At 39.6% G+C, this 18740-nt stretch overlaps 1 protein-coding gene across 2 annotated transcripts in view; it reads left to right on the top strand.

Moving 5' to 3' along the window:
- Window positions 1-18740, top strand: part of CNTNAP5 (contactin associated protein family member 5) — a 991178-nt gene that overhangs the window by 599559 nt on the left and 372879 nt on the right. For both annotated transcript variants that reach the window (XM_051848810.3, XM_089329361.1), the window contains exon 11: window positions 3420-3526. In XM_051848810.3, coding sequence (XP_051704770.3) covers window positions 3420-3526 — 107 coding nt within the window. The remainder of the gene's footprint in view (window positions 1-3419; window positions 3527-18740) is intronic.

Below are 18740 nucleotides of genomic sequence, written 5' to 3'. Positions count from 1 at the left end.
TATACACAGACAATGCCATGGCTGAGGAAGAACTTCTAAGATAAATCCTATTCACAATAGCTACAAAAACAATCAAATACCTTGGAATAAACTTAACCAAAGACGTTAAAGATCTCTACGATGAAAATTACAAAACCTTATTGAAAGAAATAGAAGAGGATACCAAGAAATGGAAAAATCTTCCATGCTCATGGATTGGAAGAATCAATATCATCAAAATGTCCATTCTTCCAAAAGCAATTTACAGATTCAATGCAATCCCAATCAAGATACCAAAGACATTCTTCTCAGATCTGGAAAAAATGGTGCTGAAATTTATATGGAGGCACAAGAGACCTTGAATAGCTAAAGCAATCTTGTACAACAAAAACAAAGCCGGAGGCATCACAATACCAGATTTCAGGACATACTACAGGGCAGTTGTAATCAAAACAGCATGGTATTGGTACAGAAACAGATGGATAGACCAATGGAACAGAATTGAAACACCAGAAATCAACCCAAACATCTACAGCCAACTTATATTTGATCAAGGATCTAAAACTAATTCCTGGAGCAAGAACAGTCTATTCAATAAATGGTGCTGGGAAAATTGGATTTCCACGTGCAGAATCATGAAGCAAGACCCCTACCTTACACCTTACACAAAAATCCACTCAACATGGATTAAAGACCTAAATATACGACCTGACACCATCAAGTTACTAGAGAACATTGGAGAAACCCTTCAAGTTATTGGCACAGGCAAAGAATTTCTGGAAAAGACCCGGGAGGCACAGGCAGTCAAAGCCAAAATCAACTATTGGGATTGCATCAAATTGAGAAGTTTCTGTACTGCAAAAGAAACAGTCAGGAGAGTGAACAGACAACCGACAGAATGGGAAAAAATATTTGTTTTGAATTTTTAAGTGTCCATCTTGTTTTGTTCTAGCCATGCTTTCATATCTTGAAATTTTCACTTAATGTAGGCTCAATCTTCTCTAATCCTTTTTGTTAAGTATTTGTAGTTGTTTTGTAATAATTCATTAATTTTTGTATACTATAGTTTTCCTAAGTATTTTTTCTAATGTCAGACACATCAATTCACCATTAGGAAGCACATCATTGAGAACTTGGTAATTGGCAAATAAAGTTTTCATATTTTGATATTAAGATGAAAATTTTATCCTTATATGAATAGTTTAGAGAATTTGTAATATTTGTGATGAAAGATTTTTCAGGATACTCTATTGTTTGACCACAAATAGTAAAAACCTTATTCAAAGAATGATATTGTTAAAAAAAAAATAGGTAGAGATGTGCAATTTGGGAGATGCTCGAGCTGACTTGCCCCAACCGGTAGAGTTAGAAACATACCAGGGGATTCCAATTCAATCCCATCAAGGTGGCATGTACCAATGCCATCTCACTAGTCCAAGTGATCAATTTCTGTTCACAATTGATCATAATGATAGGACTAAGAGCCAAAGGGATCACATAAACAAGACTAGTGTCTGCAAATACTAACTAATAGAATAAAAAAGGGAGAGAACGATCCAACATGGGAAGCGAGATACACAGCAGACTCATAGAATGACAGATGTCCTAAACAGCACTCTGGCCTCAGAATCAGCCCTTAAGGCATGCAGATCCGGCTGAAAATCCCATGAGAGTATTTCAGGCATAGAAAGCCAAGACACTCTGGCAAAAAAAAAAAAAAATGACCTAAATGAAAGATCTGTGAGTGAGATCCCAGTGGAAAGAACAGGTCATCAAAGAAGGAGGTACCTTTCTCTGAAGGGAGGAGAGAAATTCCACTCTGACTATGACCTTGTCTAAATATGATCAGAGTTGGTGAACTCAGGGGGCTTCCATAGCCTTGGCAACTCATGACAAGAGCCTAGGGTGATTACTGATGCCATAAACAAGAGTGTCAATTTGTTAAGTCAACAAGAGGAGTCATTGTGCACTTACTCCTCATGCAGGATCTCTGTCCTTAGTGTGCTGTACATTGAGATTTAATGCTATAACTGGTACTCAAACAGTATTTTTCACTTTGTGTTTCTGTGTGGGTGCAAACTGTTGAAATCTTTACTTAATATATGCTAAACTGATCTTCTGTATATAAAGAGAATTGAAAATGAATCTTGATAAGAATGGAAGGGGAGAGGGAGAGGGAAAGGGGAGGGTTTTGGGTGGGAGGGAAGTTATGGGTGGGGAAGCCATTGTAATCCATAAGCTGTACTTTGGAAATTTATATTCATTAAATAAAAGATAAAAAAATAATAGGTGGATGCTTGGGCTGGAGGTTAAGATGCTTACATCCCATATAGGAGTCCCTGGGTTTGTTCAATAATTGGCTTTGGCTCCCAATCCAGTTCCCTGATAATATAGACCCTGAGAGGCAGCAGTGATGGCTCAGGTAGTGAGTTCTCAGCTCTTGGCTCTGGCCTTGGCATTTATGAACATCTGGGGAATAACCCAATGGATGGGAGCTCTCTCTATTTGTTCATCTCTCTTTATATCTATGGTTCTCAGATGAATAAATTTTTATAATAATAGAAATTCCTGGCCGGCGCTGTGGCTCAATAGGCTAATCCTCTGCCTTGCGGCGCCGGCACACCGGGTTCTAGTCCCGGTCGGGGTGCCGGATTCTGTCCCAGTTGCCCCTCTTCCAGGCCAGCTCTCTGCTGTGGCCAGGGAGTGCAGTGGAGGATGGCCCAAGTGCTTGGGCTCTGCACTCCATGGGAGACCAGGAGAAGCTCCTGGCTCCTGGCTTTGGATCAGCTCCATGAGCCGGCCACAGCACGTTGGCCGTGGCAGCAAAGGAAGACCTTTCTCTCTGTCTCTCTCTCTCACTGTCCACTCTGCCTGTCAAAAAAAAAAAAAAAAAAAAAGAAAGAAAGAAAGAAAGAAAGAAAGAAAGAAAGAAAGAAATTCCTTGTATGTTGAGTTTGCAGGTGCCATCTTTTCAGATTTCATGTTTCCTTTGTGTCATTCAAAATACATTCCTGGCCATCCCCTAAAAGAGAAGCATGAAGACAGTGACCTCAATTATCTTTGCCTTTCCCCTTTCCTGTATAAATGCAAAGCCTTTCAAAAACATAAAATTATAATCTTTATATATTTCATTCGGTGATAAATGACCGGTCTCACAGATCTGACCACTTCAACCTATGAGTCAACAAGCATGTGCCCCAGTGTTGAAATCCTTAACATCAGTGCTTCAATCAGCTCTGAAACTTTCGTTGCCCAGTGGTCATACTAAACCCTCCTCTGTGACAAAACTATTGCAACTGTATGTCAGTCAAGTTTGCCTTAGGTATTGCACATCAATTTCATCTTCATTCCTGCAGTTAGATAGAAAATATTTTTTTGCTCTTCTTTTTGATTCACCTGACCTGGTTTATTCTGTTTGCTCTTGCATTCTCTCCCCTCAGGTGTTTGCCAAACTACTGTGAACATGGAGGGAGCTGCTCCCAGTCCTGGTCCACCTTCTATTGCAACTGCAGTGACACAGGTTACACCGGTGCCACCTGCCATAACTGTGAGTAGATACCAGTGTTAGTATCAAGATGCATTCAGCATGCAGCGGGCACTTTTTGTTAATTCATTGAATGTGTGTTTCTTGAGAGGATAGTTTATGCTTAATGCTAGTGGGCATGAAGGATTCAGGATACAAGCTATATGCTTTTGGAGTCCATGGTCCACCATGGATGATGGAAATAGAGTTGTATAATCATTGAGAGAGAGGCAAGAAAATGTGCTACATAGAGACAAGGGGTAGCTATACAGTCAATGATATTGTGTTGATATTATGCTGTTGGAATGAGTAACTTAATATCTCAGTGGTTACTTGTAGCCATGTCAATCCGATATTGCATACCTGTCACACATTGATAAGAAGTCTTCTCCCATAATGCCCTCATTCTTTTTTTTTTTTGACAGGCAGAGTGGATAGTGAGAAAGAGAGAGACAGAGAGAAAGGTCTTCCATTTCCATTGGTTCACCTTCCAATGGCCTCCGTGGCCAGCGCGCTGCGGCCGGCGCATCGCGCTGATCCAAAGCCAGGAGCCAGGTGCTTATCCTGGTCTCCCATGGGGTGCAGGGCCCAAGCACTTGGGCCATCCTCCACTGCACTCCCGGGCCATAGCAGAGAGCTGGCCTGGAAGAGGGGCCACTGGGACAGAATCCGGTGCCCCAACCGGGACTAGAACCTGGTGTGCCGACGCCGCAAGGCAGAGGATTAGCCTAGTGAGCCGCGGCGCCGGCCTATAATGCCCTCCTTCTGAGATGGTGACAGAGATTCCATCATCTGCAATGTTGCCATTGTAGGGAGAAGAAAGTACAAGGGAACATGTGCTAGCTCTTAAAATTTCTGCTGGGATGTGGAAAATGCTACTTCTTGTCACAATCCATTGGGCAAATAAAGTCACATGGGTACATCCAAATTCCCGGAAGGGGGAACTGCAGTCTTAGCATGTGATGCATGACAACAGCACCTGAGTATTGGTGAGAGGTATGGATGAGCACCTGTCAAATTGGTGACCTGGGGGATTTTAAATAAAGATATAGTAAGAAAACAAAAAGAATGCTTAGAAGTAAAGAAACAAATTGAAAGTCAAAACATCAGTCTTTTGAGGAAAGTATTATTTTTAAAGATTTATTTATTTATTCGAAAGGCAGAGTTACAGAGAGGTAGAGGCGGAAGTGGGAAAGAGGTCTTCCATCCACTGATTCACTGCTCAAATGGCAGCAAAGGCCAGAGCTGGGAAGACCTGAAGCCAGGAGCCAGGAACTTCTTCCAGGTTTCCTATGTGAGTGCAGTGGCCGAAGGACCTGTGACATCTTCTACTACTTTCTCAGGTGCATTAGCAGGGATCTGGATCAGAAGAGGAGCAGCCAGAACTAGAACAGCACCCATATGGGATGCAGGCAGTGCAGGTGGCAGCTTAACCTACTATGCCTCAGCACCGGCCCCTCTGCAAGTATTTCTGCATGGCTGAAGGGTGCTGATGGTAATGAGCAGACAGAATGACACAGCATAGCATATACAAGGGATAAAGGGTGAGACCACTAAACAAAGACATGGGATAAAGTAGAGAAATGTTTCCATTTAGAGACTGAATGCCAACTGTGCAAAATGGACTCTATGTATAAACAAGTGAGATGGATCTGAAGGTGTGGGATGGAGATCTAGGTGACTTCCTGGAAATATGAAATGTGAAGTGTCTTAGAAAGTAGAGGGATGGGAGAAGGATTCTCTAGAAGATGAAGCAACAAATCCAATAGGCAGTCATTTAGACTAGTGCTACAGATGCCCACATCCCACATTGAAATCCTGGATTCAATTCCCTGCTCTGGCTCCTGAATCTAGCTACCTGTGAGAGCAGATCCCGGGAGGCAGCAGCAATGGTTCAAGTAGTTGAGTTGCTGCCACTTTCATGGGAGATTTAGATTGCATCTCCGGCTCCTGGCTTTGGCCCCAGCCCAGGCCCAGTCACTCTGGGCACGTGGGGAGTAAACCAGCAGATGGGAGCTCTCTGTGACTGTCTTTCTCTACATCTCAAATTAATAAATCATTCAAAGACATAAAAGTATAGCCAAGCTGAAGCCTGAAGTTATTCTGAGGAATACAGCTGGGTTCTCATTTGGACAGAGCTCACTGGGTTTCGTCTATTCCTGCTGCTTCTGGGCTGGCACTCAGGGCTGCAGAATGGCAACTGTAGGAACCAGCTGGGCAAGGATCTGGCCCTAATCAGAGATGAACAATGTTGACACCCCTTTACTGAGGACATCTCAGCTAGTGCGCAGCTTCCTGTATGCCCTGGAACATGGCAGTCACCAGTGATACCCACAGAGGGGGCTAACAAAATCAGAGAAGAAATAGCTCAGTGATGATCCTGGGGTGATATTGTTATTGTTTATAGTTGCCTGGGAAAACAAAAACACTGCCATGTTCTGATAAAATATCTTATTTAAATTTTTCTATTTAAAATTTTGGAACAGTGAAGAGACTGGAATGAAAGAAATTGGATTTAAATTTTACTGCATTCTCATACTTGAATAAGTACATAATTTTACCACTTCAAAGCTCCCTATATTCACAGATCCTTTGAGGGAAAACTAATGAATTCTTGTAGGCCCATCATATGCTAAAATTACGTGTTTCTATGTAAGATTCACAACAAATATTAATCTATAAATTTTGTCTGGTCCCAGAAATATCCCCAAATAGCCAAGGACAACATATATTTGCATAGAAACATCGTAGGGCACACGTAGGGATTTTCAAATTGTAATGTCATTGCTTTTGCAAGAAGCTCAGAGGGAACCAGAATGATCATCAATTTAATAGTGAGAGAAGAGAACCTGAAAGAAAGCTAAATCAAAGCAACCCGAATTTTAGCTAAATCACATTGCAACATTTCTGCGACTGTTAAAGCTCATGCTGCTCACTTCCTTTTAATGTAATTTAGCAATTTTTGGAGGAGTTCATCTGTACCAACACTGTTCTCCTTTAATTTACTCCATCCATCAGGCTAAAAATAGAAGATTTCTAGCTTTTGAAAAACAAGTGTGAAGTTGAAAATAAGTGGAGGTGAGGTGTTGACTTTTAAAGGAACACTGTCAAGGCTGATGAGCAGCAAACTCAACACACAAAGCCTTAAAAATATCATTCTTTTCTTTAACACCTTCCAATTCCTTTTTCTGTAAAATTGCTCAGTGCCTACCCTGCAGTCTATGACTCTATGAAACACCATCTTCTCTTCTGGGCACCCAGCCAGAACAAATCTGTGGTGCTTGGGTGTCTGTGACGTTTGGCAAGCACACCTTGGATGCCCGAGTGATTCAAGAATCTGTCCTCCCCCTAACTAGTCTCCCTGTCTCCCACTTGGGTGAGAAGCCTTGTTTTGAGTCACTTTGTGAACGAGTATATGCCCCACATGCAAGTGGAAGCTGCCGGAATGCAGAGGGTGGCACAGGCATGTCCTTAGGCAACAACAAACACAGACTAGTCCACAATTCTGCTCTGGTGGCAATGGAAGAATCAATGGTGTGTTGGGGCATGTGTTATTGGATGATCAGAAGGATCCTTCCATGATCAGAAGGACCAGATTGACCAAACATTTATAGTGAGATTTGAAAAGGAGTTGCCTGAGTGTTCTCTTAGTTGCTTTTAAATTCTTCAGGATTGGTTTTGCTTTTTTCATTGTTGGTGCTCTCTAGTAGGGCTAACTCAGAACTGACAAGATTCACTTCTTTCTGCTCAACTTTTGTAGGTAAGAGAGATTTGGGTGAGGTAGAGGTCCAGTGGATTCTCTAAGGAATAGAAAAATGGAAGTTGTCGAAGTCTTTAGACATGGCAGGTTGCTGTTGAGAGTAAAGATATCTACATTTTATCTCTTTTTTCCTTCTTATCTGATGATGCATACTGAACACAGGTATTCAAGTTAGGTCACAATTCAAACACACTTTGAAGAAAATCATCTGTAAAAGAAAAATGGGATGAGTGTGTGGGAAATTCCTGTTCTACCTCTAATAGTTTGTTCATCTGCAGAGGAAGCCTGAGTCCATCACCTATCCCATCAAGCCCCACTAGATACTGTTATACCATGTGTATTTCTCCTTGTAGACAGCGATTCTCCCTATGGTTGCCTTCTATTCTGCAGAGAAGAAGTTGAAGGCTCATTGTCTAACCCTATTTGTGAAAGAAAGAAAAAGAAAAAGAAAGAAAGAAAGAAAGAGAGAGAGAGAAAGAAAGAAAGAAAAAGAAGTTGAAGGCAAGCAGTGTTTGCAGTCCACATTAAGCCCTGGCAACCCAGTCAATGTTCAGAACCTTCAAATCACCAGAAAGAGTTGCCATGGTTATTGTCTCTACACGATGTGTGAGGTCAAGAGGTTATAAAATTGAAGCTTAAATTCTCAGTCTTGAGAATATAACTTGGCCATGATATTTTGTGTCCATGGTATTAGGTTTTTAAATTAAGAATGACTAAAAAGAAGAGGTTTTGGTTATAGAAGCTTAGTGTATAACTACATATCTATGAGGACATTAACACCCACAACAGTTACTTAACTTTTTCAAGGTCACATAACCAGTAAATGGTAGAGTTAGGAATTCACTTAAGGGAGTATGTCTGAAGATGCCAGATGCTTAAGCCCTATCTCTTTTTTTTCCCTTAAGATTTATTTATTCATTTGAGAGGCAGAGGAGGGGGGATAGAAAGAGAGAGGGAATGAGAGCGAAAGTGAGCGCAAGAGCGAGAGAGAGAGAGAGAGGACTTCCATCCTTTAATTCACTCCCCAAATGGCCACAATGGCCAGAGCTGAACCAATCTGAAGACAGGAACAAGGAGTTTCCTCCAGGTCTCCTACATGAGTGCCAGGGCCTTCTTTTTCTGCCTTCAAGGTCCATAGAAAAGAGCTGAATCAGAAATGGGGCAGCTGAGACTTGACCCAGCGCCCATATGGGATGCCAACACTGCAGATGTTGGCACAGATCCCTAAGCCCTATATGCTATTGCTGTATGAAACAACTGACTTTTTCAAAGTTTTGTGTGTGGACTTGGGAATAAGACATTCATGTCATATTTCATTTTACTTGAGACACCATAGAATGCTATAATATCATAATTGAAAATGCAATTTTAGGAAACTGAGTAATAAGAATGTTTCTGTGTTCTAGAATAATCATGAAAGCATGATGGAAGGAGGAAGTAGAATGAGTTAGGACCTGAAGGACAGCTTTAATATTTTTAATATCATCTAGTTCTCAATTAGCTACAGAAAAGGCACTATTGAGTCAAAGGCAATGGGTAGCTTTAAGGAACTTGGTTCATTTTTCCAGCTTGTTTTCCTAAAGTTTTATTATAATTTATGTGTTGATCCCTGTTTTCTAAGCTCTTTCTTTCTCTTTCCTGCCAGAATTAGTTACTGTAATTCATAATACTTCTTGACATGTCTTTTGCACATTGAAATGGAAATTATCATTGACCCTCATGGTGAGTTTTAGATTAAGAAAAAAATTTTTTTTAATAAGTGACTTGTAAAGTAGGAGTAGAGCTACTTATTTTAGAATTTTGTTTTATCATTCAACAAGGACACTGTGAAAGCGTATCTGGTGTCAGTTACTGTGCATTCAGTGATAACTCTCAAATTGAACATACTCAGTAAGTGATGCTAACACTTAGATTTTTTGCCGCTTATCCTCCTCCTGAGTGGGACTGTCTTTGATCTTCTCAATACCTATGTCTAATGATATTCTCATGGCCCTATTGAGGATCTCTCCTCTATTTCTCAGCCTTTGCTAATCCCTTTTCATATCATAACTTGTCTGACATCCTAACAATGTCTTATAGCTTGTTTTTCAGCTTTGCAAGAGAATGTCAGTTTTCTTCCTTTCCCAAGCCTGATATAGTGCTTCTTCCCTTGGGCAGTCAATAGTTAGGTATTGATTGGAAGCATATCAAGTTGTCTGGATATCATACTCTATAGTAGTCATCGCAGAGGAATAACACTTTTGCTAGTTTAGCAATAGGTAAGTGGACCTATGACTCAATGGCAATTGAGTGGTTGGAATGAAAGGATGGAGATGGAAGGAGATTGGGGTAATAAGGCAATTTATTTAAAAGCATGACTCCTATCTCTTAGCTCATGTTGATTCATACCCCAATAATATTCTGTGGGTTTCCTATCATGATCTAAAGAAAATTCATCTCACTTCATAACTCCAAATGCCATTAGCAGATTTTTCTCAAATGCAACCAATCACAAGGAGGAGGAGGAAAGTACCGATTGTTAAATTCATACCATGATTTATTTTATGATAATAAACACAGTCTTTTGTGTCAAGCTATGGGGTGAGAGCACTGTTTCTTTCTGAAGAAAGTGAGAAAGTTTTCAGAATAATTGACCTTTCAACACAGACTTGAAGAATGGGAAAAAAGAGCAAGGAAAATGACCTAGGATGAATGAGTAACAGGTGCTAAGGGCTAGTGGCATGAAGAGCCACACAAAAAGGAGGAGCTGTGAGACATTTGACACAGCTGGAGTCCGAGATGAGACAGAATGAGTTGCAGATGCAGGAAATGTAGCCAAAGAAGGTAATAGATAATAAATTAAGAAAGAGTTTGCTTCTCTTCTGCACAGTTAGGAGCCAGAAAGAGTTAGTTTCATTTTAGTGTTGGGAATTGACTTGCTAATATTTGCTTTGCTTTGTTTCATTGCTTATGCATTTCTTTTGGAGCTGTGTCTGTGATAGTGTTGAAAAGCACATACTCAAATGGGAAGATTTGGGTGCTCTGCCAAGGTATTAGGTACTATTTGCAGTAGTGTAGGCAGCATATACCGAAGATCACAAGCTTATAAGATGGGGCCTATTATAAAAAGTGAATGTAAAATGGAATCAATCAAATTTGAAGACACATTGAACACAGAAGAGATAAGCATGACCTTTAGCTTTTTGGTTTGTAAGACTTCATGGATGAATAATACCATCACTAAGTCTTTAGACCCAGCTTGCTGTGAAGGCCTAATTTCAAGTCCAGGCCTTCTAAGTTACAGTAACAACATATGACTTAGAGCAAGCTATGTTGGCTCTACATGTTTTATCTTCTTCATCTGTAATATGGAATGAAAAATAGCAATTACCATGTCAAATATGATGAGGATTAAATAAAATAGCATCTTTAAAGTATCTGCACAGAGCCTAGCAAATATTCCATTAGCTAATCTTTGCTTTTTTTTAAAAAAAAAAGATTTTTATCTATTTATTTGAGAGGTAGGGTTATAGACAGTGAGAGGGAGAGACAGAGAGAAAGGTCTTCCATCCACTGGTTCACTCCCCAATTGGCCACAATGGCCGGAGCTGTGCCGATCCGAAGTCAGGAGCCAGGAGCTTCTTCCAGTCTCCCACTTGGTGCAGGGAACCAAGGACTTGAGCCATCTTCAACTGTTTTCCCAGGCCACAGCAGAGAGCTGGATTGGAAGATAAGCAGCTGGGACTAGAAATGGCACCCATGTGGGATGCCGGCACTGCAGGCAGAGGATTAACCTACTGTGCACCATGCTGGCCCCTAGCTAGTCTTTGAATAAATAGAGGACATGTAGGATGAGGAGATTTAGTGGATGCTACCATCAACTGAGCTTGGGACTCCATGTTTGCCCGAAGAACTATTTGCTGTGCAGAAGTAGATGGAAATCTCTAGAATGAGACCCTAGGGGAAGATCAGAATCAATGTTGTATAGTTGCTAAAACTTTACGAGTAGATAAAGTCAATTAGGTGTGTTAGGTAAAACTTGGAAAGAAAATATTTTAAGGCACTCTGAAACACAACCAAGAAGTAATGGTGAAAAAAAATAAAGGAAAACTTAAGAAAGAGTGCTAAGTAGAGAGTCAGAAGAGCAGTGTTTCTGGAATAGGGATGTCTATTACTCAGGATACTCTTTAATCACAGTAGTTGGCAATTCTTGAATGACTTGATAGATACTTTAAAAGGCAGCTGAGGGAAGTACAGTCAGGGAAAAAAAAGCAAAGAAGGAAACAAGTGTCTATAGGCCTCCTCTGATTATAGAACTAGTGAAATACACTAGAATTTGCCATTTCTTGGAGAATTTGCTGACTGAGTGCTATTCTAAATAGTGTCAGAATCCAGGTAATTAAAAAAACATTCCCTACTTTAAGATGAATTCTCCATCCTTCCGGTTTCTCCTGAATGTAATTCAGAGAACAGGGCTGACTTTACAGAGGTTGCTGCTGTGTAGAAAAGACAACAGAGTGAGTTGAATTGGGTGTGAAAGATTTCTTGGATGAGCAATTCACTGTGCCCACAGGACCAGAGTTGATTAGGCAGGCATGTTATGAGAGTGAGTATCAAAGAATGCACCTGCAATAAGTGTGAACATGGAGGATGCTTGGGATTCATTCAAGACACTAAGAGGAGGATAATGGACATTTGTTGAACGGCTTTTAAATGCCAGGTACTGTAATTAGTGCTTTATGTATAGTAGTCCTCCCTTATCCATATGGAAAGGGATCCATGATCCCCAATGGATGCCTGAAAATGTAGATGGTACCCAATCTTATATATATGAGTACTACATCTATTCCTATACTTATATATCCTTTGTTGGAATTTAGAAATCAGATACAGTGAGAGCTTAACAGCAATAACTAATAGAATAATAGTAATAACAAACTGTAATAAAAGTTACTCCAATTTTATTGGAAATATTTTTTGGAAATATTTTTTCTGGAAATATTCATTTAAGAATTTTGCAATTGACCATGAATGACTGAAGTTACAGAAGCAAAGTCTCAGATAAGCAGCGTTGTAATATATCTCATACTATGAATATATCACACAAGGTTACAGTATACATATATTTATGAGGCCCTCTTTACATTCTTAGCCCTGACTCTGTTTAGACTATGGCAGTTTTTCTAGCAACTGTACTTTTGGATATGCAAATCTCAGGATTTTCATTCGCCTTCATTTGCCTGTGTGACCTCTGTTAACTCCAGCAAGAAGACGACCTAGACCATTCTCAACCACGGTACCTCTCCCTCTTTCCACACTCTCTCTTGTAGCATTGATTCTGCCACATTAATTTGTTTGGCATTTGTTTTCCTTCCCAAACTGCCAGTTTATTGTGCAGTCTTCTTTGTTTGTCTGGCAATACGGACATATAATAGACAATCAATGAATGTAAACATTCTTTTATGGTCAAAATGATGAAAAGCCACAAGGCTGGTGGAAATGGATTTCAAACTCAGCTTTAGATGGCCTGAAAGAACTTCCTCTTCACATTACAACATCTACAGGTAGAAGGAAGAACACTCTGAAGTATTTGATGGGACACAGAATGATTTAAAAGCAGCACTTATATAACGATTTCTTATCAGAGACGGAGAGGAATCAAAGACATGTATTCACCTTGTATTGGTTTTCTTTGACTTGAATACATCTTAGTGATGTAAGAGTTTCCTGAATCTATCTCTTCCATGTTGATTTGCTCAATTTTTTCCTTTATTTCCTCTTAGTGTCTCTCCTTCAAACTTTTCCTATCCTCTTGTTAACTGAGGCTACAGTGAAGTCAACTTCAATTCCTGAGACTGGTTTGTCAAAGTGAAAGAAATATAATCACAAATTCTGGCTCCTGTCCAAACTCCTTGAAGCAACAAAAGTTCCCAAAATATGAGAGAAGATAATTAATTGAAGATAATCTAATTGTTGATATTACTGTCTTTGGAGAACCATTGATATTTACTTTGAACATTGAACAAGAACAATGAGCACTTATTTCTAAATTATTTCAATCAACAGAAGATGAATTACCAATGAAACACAAAGCTCTAGTATGTCCCAGGAGAAAGAAGTAATCTTGCATATACTTACATACTAAACTCAATATAGGAAGGTGTATTTTCTTTCTGTGCTTGCACTGTGAATCCAGACAGACCAGGATTACTCATAGATGCCTATTATGGACAAATTATTAAGTTTTTTAATCCTTGGTTGCTTCATCTATGAAATAATAACATTGGCACACAGATATTATGTAGATTAGTGGTGAGACACACAAAACATCTAGCACAATATATGGGATTTAGAATTTCCATGTTAAGTGGTATCTGCTATTTATATAAAATTATCTTCATGCAATTTGAAGACTATTTTTCATCCATGAGACATCTAATTGCGTACCTTCTATGCTACTAAGTCTTATGGCTACAGGAACATTTCCCACTGTGTGTGACCTGATTAGACATTAGGTTTTGGGAGGCAGTCATTGGTCACAGCAGATAAGAAGCTATTTGGGACAATCACATCACATATCATAGTGCTGGCTTGAGTCCTGGCTCTGCTTCTGATTCCAGCTTCTTGATAATGTGTACCCTAGGAGGCAGCAGGTGTTCAAGTATTTTGGTCCTTGCCACCCACGTGGGAAGTCTACATTCAGTTCTTGGATCTCAGCTTAGACCTGACCCACCTCTGGTGATACAGGAATTTGAGGAGTAAATTGATCTTTCTCTGGCTCTATATTTCTGTTTTTCAAATTAAAATATTCCAAAATAGATAAGTAAATAAAAAATTTTTCATTGAAAGGAAATTAGGCTTTATCATAAGGTGTCACCATCAGTAGAAGAACTGAGGGGTCCTCAGGCTACACTTAGTAGGAAGAATCAGATCCTCTTGGCCACAAATGACCTTGGGCAAGTCACGTACTTTTTATAACCCATTATTCCTTGTGACTATAATGTGAATTAGATTGGGATTATCTGTGGTCCCTAAGAAAGCTTAATTTTATTTGCTCCAGCAGTATGACCCTGAATGTCGGTGGACTCCATGTGCTCTGGAGTCACACTGCAAAGTTTCTGTGCTTCATCTTACACACTTCTAAAGTTCTACTCTGAATAAGTGTAAGTATTGTGTAAGACATATATTTCATCTCTTTCCTATAGTTTAAAAAACACTGTGTTCATTCACAGTATTAATGCAATTTAAAGTAAGACAAGTTAAAATCAGAGGTGATTTTTGGTGGGACTCATAGATAGTGAAGTCTATTCATCTTCCCATGGAAGCAATCAAGGAGTTGGATTTCTGGCATTGGGAATGGGTAGTCTTAAAAAGCACTACGAGAATGAACAAACGGTGCACTGGCTCAACACAGTGTATCAGTTTTATTTTAATTCATGACTGACTTGATATCTAAATTATCATTAAATAAAGAAATTTCAAGGGTGTTTGACTTAATCTTATAAAATAATTTCACCTATGTAACTCAGAAAATATTTCTTCATCCATTAAAATTCTATAACATAATAATAATGTCATCTAAGTCAAGTTATTTCTCCAAATTGGGCATCACTTGTGCCATATTCAAGAGAAATAATAGAATCTGCCCTTATTTCTCTTGGAATGAATTTGAAAATCAATGGGCATGAAATCTCTGAAAAGGATGATCATAAGTGTTCCTTGCAGGTTCGTTCTTATGTATTCACATAATTGTGTTCACACTGCAACCTTGATGAGGAACAACACAAGTGTTCTTCTGTGTGATGTGCAAAGGAAAGACATGAGAGGCAGAACTGTGTAGCACTGAGCCCAAGGACATGTAGTTTGAAGCCTCCAGTAGGACAAAAACTTGAATCATATTCTGGGTGAGGTCAATTATGTTAAGTGAAATTCTAGTATTATTTTTAAATTTAATTTTCATTACTTGTTTTCTGAGAGCAGCTTCTGTCCTGCCATTGCCCAGCTTCAAATTCTCTGGTGGCTCTCCATTGTCTTAATAGTTAACACAAAACTTGATAAATTCAGCTCAGTATGTTAGCCCCATCACTATTTGGAGCCCTCAGGTCATAAACTGTTTTCAGTTGTGTGCCCATGTGGAGCGGGTTCAGTGGTTTTAGATCGACTGCATCCCTTGAACACATCGAGTTTCTTTTTACCACTGCGACCTTTTGGACCTGGCAGCTATTTCTGATGCATTCTCTCTAATCTTTTCTGGATCATTTTTCTACTCAATATTCTGCACCTGTGCTGAGATTATTGTCCTTTGGGTCTTTCTCTACTGTTAGTTTCAGTTACTTGAGGTCAGGCAAATTGTGCTTTTTTGTATATGCCCTCAACACCTAGCACCTGATCTGCAATACTGCTCAGGCAGAAAGAAGTACTGAGAGAAGGAAGCCTCCATTTTCATCTTGTGGACACTTGTTCAGGGCCATAATTTGATGTCTTTTCCCTTAAGGAAGAGTGAGAGAAAGTAAATTACATCATACCTCACAGCATTTTTCTTTTTTAAGATTTTATTTTCTTTATTTGAAAAACAGAGAGGTAGAGCCAGAGAGAGAGAGGTGTTCCATCTGCTGGTTCACTCCACAAATGACCACAACAGCCAGAGCTGAGCTGATCTGAAGCCAGGAGCCAGGAGCTTCTTCCAGGTCTCCCACAGGGGTGCAGGGGCCCAAGGACTTGGGCCATCTTCTGCTGCTTTCCCAGGACAAAACAAGAGCTGGATCAGAAGTAGAGCAGCCAGGTCTCGAACTGGAGCCCATATGGGATGTGCTCCACTGCAGTCTAGGGCTTTCACCCACTGCCCTACAGTGTCGGCACCCCCCCCTCATTTTTCTTTAGTTATCATGTAAGAAAACTTCCCATTTTTAATCTAATGAAAGAACTGAGGCTCCTGCTTTTTAGTTGAAGTCTTTTTCTTGAAGATTCCCATGTCAAATCCTCTTGGTGCTCAAACCAGCTTGCAAATCATCCTGTACTTGGCATAACTGTAGTGCACAATTTTAAGACATTAGCATAAGTAGGACTTTTGGATTAGCAAGTACATGTAGAAAACATAAAAAGGAAATAAAACCATCCATCGTCATAGCAGGAAACTCGACTCAGTTTATTAGTCTGTCAACGGAGCAGTTGTCAAAGTCAGTTTTCCACTTGCGCAGCCTCCCTGCTAGCAGCTAATGTGATGATGGAGACCCTGGCAATCATTCCCTCACTCTTGTCTCCCCGCTGCGAGTGTCAGGATGAATGTGAGAGAAGCGAGTATTTCTGTCTGCTGATGTTTGATTTTGTGACTGCATGTTGTCTAAATGGACATTCATTGGAGTAACCGCATGCAGAGCAGGGATATCAGAGCTTCAGGGCCCTCAGAAGAAAGACCTGTGCTCTCTAGGTCCAAGCAACAGGAGTCTTGAGTCCAGTGACATCAACAGAGGACAGTCATTGCTACAGAAAATAAATTTGTTCTCTTTTTTAATTGTGTTTTACTTTATTTTTAACTTTTATTTATATAAGGTGAAGTAATGTATGCATTTCACATATGCAGATTTAGAAGTATAGTGCTATTTCCCACCCTATCCTCCCTCCCTTGTTCCAACTCCCTCCTCCTTCCTTTCTTATTCTTTCTTTTAAATTTTACAATGACATACTTACAGTTTATTTTACACTCATAAGATTAACCCTCCACTAAGCAAAGAATTCAACAAATCATAAGAAGAAAAAGAAAAAAAAAAAAACACTGTTTCCCAACAGTAGAGACAAAGGCTGTAAACATTAATCAGTTCTAAAAATGTCAATTTTGCTCACGTACATTACAATTTTTTGTACTCCATTAGTTAGCACTAATCAGGGAAAAGGTGATATTTGCTTTTTGGGAGACTAGTTTGTTTTGCTAAGTATAATGGCTTCTAGTTGCATCCATTTTGTTGCAAAAGATAGGATTTCATTCTGTTTTAAGGCTGAGTAGTTTTCTTGGAGATGAAATATAAGAAAATATTTTCTGGAGAGGAGACTGTCCTTGGTTCAAGTTCAGACTCCACTGATGACTAGTTGAGTCACCTGGGAAAAATTAGTAATCTTCTGTGAGGCTTTACCTTTTCTTCTCTAAGTATAGGGATAGTAATTCCCATATCTCATTAACTTTTTTGTTGATTAAAGAAGGGGTCAAAAGGCATTGGATGTAGTTTCTATATGAGAGTTACTTATGTAAGTTTCCTTATTTGCTTCATCAGTTCTTTACAGTTTACATGTTCTGGCTTTCTGGGATAACTTTTGTGCTAGAGGCAGATGCAGATTTCTATGTTTGAAAGTAACCTCTGAACAGAAGTGTTTTTTAAAAACTTTTATTTAATAAATATAAATTTCCAAAGTACAGCTTATGGATTACAATGGCTTTTTCCCTCCCATAACTTCCCTCCCACCTGCAACGCTCCCATCTCCCACTCCCTCTCCCATTCCATTTGCATCAAGATTCATTTTCAAGTATCTTTATATACAGAGGATCAATTTAGTATATATTAAGTAAAGATTTCAGCAGTCTGCTAATACTAACTGATCAAATTAAAAAGGGAGAGAACAATCCAACATGGGAAGCGAGATACACAGCAGACTCATAGAATGGCAGATGTCCTAAACAGCACTCTGGCCTCAGAATCAGCTCTTAAGGCATTCAGATCTGGCTGAAGAGCCCATGAGAGTATTTTAGGCATGGAAAAAAGGAGGACCTAAATGAAAGATCTCTGCGAGTGAGATCCCAATGGAAAGAACGGGCCATCAAAGAAGGAGGTACCTTTCTCTGAAGGGAGGAGAGAACTTCCACTTTGACTATGACCTTGTCTAAAAAAGATCAGATTCGGCGAACTCAAAAGACTTCCATAGCCTTGGCAACTCATGACAAGAGCCTACAGTGATTACTGAAGCCATAAACAAAAGTGTCAATTTGTTAAGTCAACAACAGGAGTCACTGTGCACTTACTCCTCATGTGGAAGTGTCTTCTTGATTTCTTCCTCAAGCTGATGCTAGAGACATAGGCTGATCAATAATTCCTGTCATCACTGGATTTCAAGTCTAGCTTATGACTTTCTGTAGTTAGTTCCATTTGGGTCCTCAATGATCTTAGAATGGCAAACTTGCCATCTAACCCTCTTAGAGGGTTTTGTAGTGTCTCCCAGAGATGGTGAGTCACAACCATGTGTTTTAGCCTTACCACTATCACATCTCTGTCTTGTGTGAAGTCAGATGTTCGTGGCCTCCAAAGTCCCTGAAATCACCAAATTCAGAAAGTAATAAGGAAATGATAATCAGATTGCAAAACTGCTTTAACTCATATTAATTAGTGTATAGGATACTTATCATTGGCACACTATAATTAAAATTAATTCCCAAATCAATGACTAGAGCTGATTCCATACTTCACTTGGGCTGCTGTGATGTCAGAACTGATTGTGGTACATCTCTCCTGCCCT

This window comes from Oryctolagus cuniculus, chromosome 3, assembly GCF_051225735.1.
Source record: "Oryctolagus cuniculus isolate XC-2025 breed Fujian yellow rabbit chromosome 3, ASM5122573v1, whole genome shotgun sequence".
NCBI lineage: Eukaryota > Metazoa > Chordata > Mammalia > Lagomorpha > Leporidae > Oryctolagus > Oryctolagus cuniculus.
Note: the sequence above shows the minus strand (reverse complement) of the source record. Positions and strands in the feature narration are given on the sequence as shown.